This window comes from Anoplophora glabripennis, unplaced genomic scaffold (assembly GCF_000390285.2).
Source record: "Anoplophora glabripennis isolate ALB-LARVAE unplaced genomic scaffold, Agla_2.0 scaffold719, whole genome shotgun sequence".
Classification (NCBI taxonomy): domain Eukaryota; kingdom Metazoa; phylum Arthropoda; class Insecta; order Coleoptera; family Cerambycidae; genus Anoplophora; species Anoplophora glabripennis.
This window is the reverse complement of record NW_019416803.1, coordinates 156,929-165,249: the sequence shown is the minus strand read 5'-3', so window position 1 is coordinate 165,249 and position 8,321 is coordinate 156,929. Positions and strand designations below refer to the sequence as shown.

Here is an 8,321-nt window from a genome sequence, read left to right as displayed (position 1 = left end):
AAACTCAATAGTTTTTGAAATATTTTGACTTTTTCAAAATTTTTGAAAAAAACATACCTACACTTAATCGGTTCTATCTCCTTCAATTTTTAAGATAGGAAGCTGAAATTTTAGATGGTCAATACCAAAACGTGTCCAAATATCTGGAATATTCGAAAGTTGGTGCATGTTACACAGGGCGTCTAAAAAACTCGGACCAATTGTGTCAAATTGAAAGTTTAATAACTCGCTTATTTTAAATAGAATACCCTGTGTTTTATAATTCCAGTAGATGCACCTGTTAATTCTCTTTCCATTGGTATAAGCATTCCCTATACCTAAATCCCACCGATTTTGAGATATTTGAACATAAATACAGAGACGAATATAATCCGACAGTTAGCTGTAGGTTGGCTGTGGAAAAACATTTAAATGTCACCAAGTGTCATTAAAGTGTTTTCAGTAACAATGGCACACTCTGGACATCGTCAGGTTGCAAATGGTGTATTAACATAAATGAAAATGGCTTCCATTTATGCTTCTTCACTATTCTGTGAATAGTTCCTATTGATAGACGTGAATTTATTATGCATCTCTAATTGACGCCTGTGGATAAGCGGTGAAAAATGCCAATACATTTACATCATTTTCTTCGTTGTCCACTGATGTCTTACTTTTATCATGTTTCGGGAGAAACTTTCCATTCTCAGAACAATGTTCTACTAACAATTCTATTACACTCCCCGTAAATGATAATTAAATTTAAAAAGTCGTCGTCTGTGTACCCAGAGTGTGCCATTGTTATTGAAAACACTTGGAAAATCGACAAACTCGCTTTACAGCAATGACAGCAAATCTGCTAAACAGGCCCGGTCTGGCTCTTTCAGGGGCCGTCGGGAAAAATCAAAATCGGGGCCTATTTGGTTTTGTCTGTTATTAGGGTGCATATCGACTCTCCCAAGGAAAACTGTTGTATCTCAAATTTGGTTATACTGAAATAATTGCATTTGAATAGTTAAGAAAATAATAATGTTCGTTATTTTTTTTATTACAAGAGCTAAATCGTTCTTCTTTAACAAAGTAATTATTATTTAGGTTTTAATTAATTATTGATGTCTAAATAAAATAATTTAGGATAAGAAAAAATGGATTTTGAATGAATTACTACAGTTTTCGTCAACAAAATTTTTATTGAGAAACAACTTGGTACACAAATTAGGTACAGAAAAATTTCTATTTTTAGATAAAAAAATTATTGTTAATAGTCAATAATGTTATAAAAGGAAAATTTATTACGATTGACAGTCAGAGTCATCTTCTTGGTCAATATTACTTTCTTCCTTGTGGTCAGTCTTACTAGCAGGCCGAAGGGAGTTGTAAAATCCATGATACATCGGTGGTATCAAATTAGCCTTACACAGACCTAAAAGACCGCTTAATTTTTTACCATCAATTGGCAGCAAACCTTGATACAATCTTGGAAATTGATATTCTTCGCGTTTGCGTGTGTTTTTTGTTTGTAAGTCTAGTTCTTTACGATTTTCTCCAAAATTATACACAAAAAATACTTTATTGGGAGACTTTGGATCGCAGTGGTTTTCTCTGATTTTGCTGATTTTTACAGCCTCTCCAGTAATATCTTTTTTCCAGTTTTGTTTCTTTACCATTGGTTTAAAAGTTACAAAATCTTCTTGAGACATTTCTTTTACTTCATACTGTGGGGCAGTAACTTTGGCCATTTTTTTTAAACTAATCCACTGGTCAGGACTATCAGGAGTGTATATAGCAAAGTGACGTTTTTTTGCAACTTCAATCACAGCATGCATGCTGTCATTTTCATTCTGCGTATGGCCAATTTCAAAAAAACTGTGTGTTATTTCCAAATCCAAAGTCATTGATGTATAAGCATCATACATAGCAATAGCCTTGATTGCTGCCTAAATCATAAATTGTAAAGTTGTATGTTGCGATTTTACTTTTATAATAAAAATCGCTGACTTCTGACTTGAGTGTTACTAACACCTTCTGCAAATCAAAGCAAGCTGTTATTAGAGATTTATCAATTTTCGACAATTCTTTATCAATTTCTTTCAGATTTGGAACCGCGATTTTGTTTAAATTATGATTAATATAATCATCTTCCATTTTTTCTGTTCTCTTGGGATCTGTATTCTTATAGGCACTACACACGGAACACTGATCTTTTTTGGCTAAAAAAAAGCTATATTAAATTTCGAATTAAGAGTATCTTTGTATTATCTGAGTGTAGCTACTGCATCCCATTTTTGTTGTTTTGCATATTCTAAATACATTCTGTGCATTCGTGAAATACTCAAACCTTCTTCCAAGTACATTCGTTTTGAGTTTTTTCTTGTATAATGAAAAGGCATAAGTGGAAAATGTTTTATGTGTTCCATAATGTTTTTTATTAGATCATCCGGGTTCTTATGCGGTCTAGTGTTGTGTTTTCCTCTTCTGCCCCGTTCTACAGTACCACCTTCACACATTTTTTGCAATGCGGCGATTACAACTGTTTCAGAAATTGCAAACGTATTTAAGAACATCGTTTTGCAAATTTGTTTCTCATTATTGTCAATGACAAACTTATAATTGCGAGATAAATTCCTTTTGGAATATTTATTATGTACAGTAACCTGCTCCTTTTCTCGCTGTCAAAATATTTCAAAAACTATCGAGTTTAAGGATAAAGTAAGGTTATGAAACTTACCTTAAAATTCGATGTAGAATCCAAAAATTAAATAAAAAATAGTACATTCCATTTGAAATAAGCGAGTTGACGTCTACTTCCGGTAGAACCGGAAGTTCCACGACAACGCCAATATTTTTAATCGATATAACATTAGGAGAAACCCCCATACATAAATTTTCAGAATTCCAGTACGTGTAGTTTTCCAGAAACGTCTAATTGAAGGTCTATCTGGAACACCCTGTATATATCGATACAGCATATTTTATAAAGGGTTCTTTATGTGGATCTGTTTTTTTTTTTTTCATTAGCTTTGCTGATTTCTTTGTCTGTGTTGCTGTCTGGGCATTTATAGACCAAGTTATCCAGAAACATTTTTTATAATCTAATTTGACGATTTTGTTTATTTAATTTTTAATCTTGACATAAAAATAGTTTTAAAATCTGTTTTACAATAAATTAGCCAATTTGCTGACCGAATTTAAGGATATCAACTTTTAGAAATCTGTTATACATAAATTTTGTCAGACTAACGTATCTGCATAAACACGTATCAAAGTTGTAGGATTATGAATGGTACTATTGCATTCACATTAAAAGTTACTAAAAATTCATCAGAATTGGCCAGTAAATTAGAACCAATTCTGTTGCTTCTAATTTATGTTCTAATATAACTTATATTACACATATTTTGCAAAATGGGTATGAACAAAATTTGGAATTTTGGTTTACCCCTTGTTAGTAACTTTCTGGTAAATTTATTTTACATAAAAAATAATCGATTTTATAGAACTGTATTAAAAATAATTTTGGAATATTAAATTTGAATATAAATTTTATATTTTATTAGAATGATTTAGATACATTTTATACTAAATTAATATTTTAAAAATAAATTTCTAAAATAAATAAAATATTTTGCCCAATTTTGCTTTTTCTAAAATGTACACACTTGACATTCTGGCATCTGCCATTTAAATACACAAAGCATTTGAAAATTTACATTTTCCAGTTTCATAGCATCATCTGTTGCTTTCTTTGGTAGGTACCTCAGATGTTAAAAGCTTGACACTGATTTTATCAACTAATATATCAGATTATTCATTACTAATTTTATAGTAATTGTTTCTATGGCGACTATCTATGTGATGTTTTTATTTTCTCTTAATCTGTGCTAAACAAAGTAATTCGCCAAAAATCCTGTAGTGTGCTGCCACAGACGAAGATTCACTGAAACAGGGCAATGGAATAGACTAGAAATAGCACAGCAGACTGCTTTGCTTTTCATAATAGATAACATAAATAATAGGTAAACCACAATAATAAGTCATTTTTATTTGAAGTTCTGGGTCCAATCAACGCATCTGCCAGACTACGGATGAATCAAAAACCGGAAAGTGACAGCCCAGAATATTCCATCCCTAAAATCCAGCTAAACCTGGATATGGGAAAACTATTCATTGGAATAAGCAAATTCCAGTACCGTGATATAATTGCGTTGACCGATTCTTTGGGCTGGATGAACAGGGGTGTCCCTTACCGCAAATACAGACCTAACCTTTCGGAATATAGGGGGCACTATAAGGAATGGTGGCATTTTGCTTATAAGTGTGTCTTAGAGGAAGAGGTTAGACGAAGGAGAAGAAATTGGAACTGGGAGAACATTCTCGGCTATCGGAATAAGTGCCGTCAGTACAGCGGCTTGTATAAGAAACAACTGAAGAAAGCGGTAGGTGTAATTTTGACAGCTTATCTTGTAAGATTTTCTTTGTATAGTATAACCTTTTAATAATGGACACTCAGTGAGAATCCTAAAATGTGCGGTATACAGAATGTCCCATAATTAGTGTGCAATACTTTAGCAGTAGATTCTAAGATCAAAAATAAGATTATTTTTTCCTATAAGCATTGATCGAAAAATGCTTCCTAAGGGAGCTACGCATTTAGCATGTCAGTATTTTCAAATTTAGACATCAAGCTATGATAGATATGAGCTTTCCACAAAAAAAATGTACTCTTGATTTACTTCGTTAAAATGCTTTGTTTGAGAAAAATCGATTATTAAAACGTGTATTAAAGCTAATCCAAAGCTCTCATTTTAGGTTTCAATTAATTGAACCTCTTGCAATTCCAAGTCGGCTAAACAGTGAAGCTTATTTAAATTTTTTACAAAATGAATTTTTTTATTTATTCGAAGATGTACCTCCCAATATTAGAGGAAACATGTACTTTCAGAACGATGGAGCTCCAGCTCATAATTGTAAGAATGTGAAAAACTGGTTGAACGAATATTTTCCAGAAAGGTGGATTGGACCAAGATGTCCCGTTACTTGGCCACCTCGTTCACCTGACCTTAATCCTCAAGATTATTACTTATGGGGACATTTAAATAGTATCGTTTATAACACTGAAATAGATACTAGAGAAGAATTATTAGAAAAAATAAATGTGGCCTCTAATACGCTAAGGAACAATGAATTTGAAATTCTTTGTGCTTCTCATGGAATAAGGCGTAGAGCTGCATTTATTTTGAGCAATTATTGTAACGTGTTTTTTAATTTTTAGTAATTTCTTTATTATCTGATTTATTACAAAACTTCAGTTGACTACTGTGCATGTTAGGTTTGTTTCTTTTTGTAAATTACTGATAGTTTGCTAACTATTTTTACTACGAATGCGTGAATGCCAACAGTCAGTGTGATTTGAATGATGCAAGAACGGTTTCTAAATTTGTAGTTTGAAATGAAGATATAACGAGATATAATGAGATATAACTTCTAAATCTAAATAGATATTTTTCTAAAATGAAGCATTTTATCAAAGCAAATCTAGTCCATTTTTTTTGTAAAAAACCAATTTCTATCATAGTTTGGTCTTTACATTTGAAAATATTAGAATTATCATCAAATTGATTTAAGGTATTTTCAAAATTATTTGGTGGTCTTTCTTGACCAGGCAGTTTTCTAAAAGATCCATTTTCCGTTAATAGGCCCATTAAGTAAAAAATTTTTATTGCATATTTCAAAAGTTTACCCTTTAATTAGTTAGTATGCCAAAAATCAATTTTTTGTTTCAACGAGAAATGTGTGAAATAAATTAATGAAAACAGAGCGCCGAAAAACGTTGAGCAACCATTGCCTGACGTCATAATACCGGTACGAGCGACTGGCAGAACACTCCGCTCGCTCTCATCCCATTCTGTGTTAATACATACGGTGTGTGGTTCGCTTGGCAGTTTCGTTAATCATTGTTTTTATGTCTAAATGGGTCGAAACCGAGGATTGTGCAAATATTGAATAGTTCCAGGCTGCAAAAGTACCTCAGGATCGACTCTGAATAAAATATTTATTTCATTACTGAAAAATGAAAAGTTTGTGTTTCCCGGTTTCCCCAGCCACAGTATGCAACTCAATACCACCTCCGTTTTTCTTTGGTTGCACGTCTAGGGGGTTGTAAAATATTATTATTTGAACATTTAGAGCACAATTTTCAACTTTATGCCGGAAAAAAAATTCTACCCTATCTAAATGTTCGTGTTCACAAAAAATTGGAAATACGTCGGCAAGAGGGACCTATAAGCAACTAAGAACCATTCTCGTTTTTCTTTGGTTGCCCGTCTAGGGTTTTGTAAATATTATTATTTCAACATTTAGAGCAGAATTTTAAAATTTATACAGAAAAAATAAATCCACCTAAACGTACCCGTTCACAAAAATTTCGAAATACGTCGGCGAGAGGGACCTATAAGCAACTCAGAACAACCCTCGTTTTTCTTTGGTTGCCTGTCTAAGGGGTTATAAATATTATTATTTAAACATTTAGAGCAGAATTTTCAAATTTATGTCGAAAAAAAATTCTACCCCATCTAAACGTTCCCGTAAATGTATTTAGATATTCCAAGACATTCTATGTTTATAATAAGTAAATATGTTGTGTGAAAAATGAATTTCAACAAGACCTTATATATGTACCTGTATATCTCTTATACACTCTCTATTTATACACTTAAAAATATAGATATTGATAATATAGGTAAAAGTATAGCAAATATCTACACATCTCTCCGACTGCTCGCGACTTGATCGCCGAGTGGCCGGTATCGTGACGTCATTAGCTGTTCACTCGCAGTGTTGACCTTTTTAAGGGTCTTACAAATTCAGAATTAAATATATCACTTATTATTAATCCTATTGACCTAATTTTTTTAAGATATATTTAGGTGGTTAAATACTATCAGAAAATGAAAGAAAAAGTTTAAAATTATATATCACTGAATGGGCCTATTGTCTATGAACCGTAAAAAGTATTCTACATCCAGGTTGCCTTCGATTTGAGTTAAGTATCTCTGTTGGTGTTCTCTTGGTGCCACTAGTGCTCTCCCATTACAAAGTCCATGCACAAAATTAATGTCTATTAAAATTATTATTAAAATTCTGCATTTTTTCTTTAGATTTTACTTAATATCCAATACAGCACCGTAAAGTGAAAGCAAAAATTTAAGTTTAATAATCTGTCAAATTAATTCAAGTAAACAAACGTTTGTTTTCATGGCCTACCTACCTATTCATGTAATCCTCTTCCATTCTTGAGATTATGTAATAAACTTAAAAATCAATTTTTCTCAAAAACGAAGCATTTTATCGAAGTAAATCAAGAGTACATTTTTTTTGTGAAAAACATATCTATCATAGTTTGATGTTTAAATTTGAAAATATTGAGATGCAAAATATTGTGTGCGCCTGTTATCTGTGGGCCCCCCTGCCTGACTAAAATTTTTAAACAGTTTTCATGTAGTTCGTTAGAACATTCATTGAATGTCCAACGTACCAAAATTCATAATGATAGGTTAACTGATTTTAGAAATATTTTGAATAATATGATCTACTGAGGCCCCTCTCAGGGTGGCGTAGCTCTCTTAGGAAGCATTTTTCGACCCTTGTTTATAGGAAAAATTAATCTTATTTTTGATTGTAGAATCTACTGCTAAAGTATTGCCCTCTAATTATGGGACACCCTGTATATATCTGTTAAAAAAGACTAAAATTCACCCCAAATTATACACAACAACCACTTTGACAATTTACTAATAATTCATTAGTACAGAATTGTCGTTCTAATCAATATCTGTCGATTACTGCTCGGCGATCCTATCCGCGGCGAGGCTGCGCATCGAGTTCGACCAAGATCTCGTGTCACCATGATTTAGAAAGTAGGGGTTGTCTATCAACCCTGTTCTGATTTGCTAACATATCTGTTATGCAGAAATGGAGGTAAAAGATAATGAAAAAAGGGCAGACTTCATTTTATTTAATATATTAATATTGAAATAAAGCATATTACATAATTATTATCAAAATGAATTCAATAAATGGCTTAAACTAATTATCTAATTAAAAATATTTATGTATGTATGTCCACGGAAGAAAAACAGTAAATCATATTAAGCTTTGTGGTGGTTCGGTAGTGCAGTGACTTAAATGGGTATGCGCGCTCCAGTGCTAGTAGGCGGGCGAGGGGTAGACCGGCGTACCGGGTAGTGGACAGGGAGAGCGAAGCAGCGAAGAGCAGTAGCAGTCTCCACTTGGCAATCGAAGTGGGTAGACGCACCGCTAGAGAATAGCTTATTTACGTGTTT

General features: G+C 32.6%; 1 protein-coding gene across 2 annotated transcripts in view; it reads left to right on the top strand.

The window, feature by feature from the left end:
- The window catches only part of LOC108913639 (vacuolar protein sorting-associated protein 13), a 108,843-nt gene that overhangs the window by 3,635 nt on the left and 96,887 nt on the right, over positions 1-8,321 (top strand). For both annotated transcript variants that reach the window (XM_018719214.2, XM_018719215.2), the window contains one exon: positions 4,030-4,415. In XM_018719214.2, the coding sequence (XP_018574730.1) occupies positions 4,030-4,415 (386 nt within the window). The remainder of the gene's footprint in view (positions 1-4,029; positions 4,416-8,321) is intronic.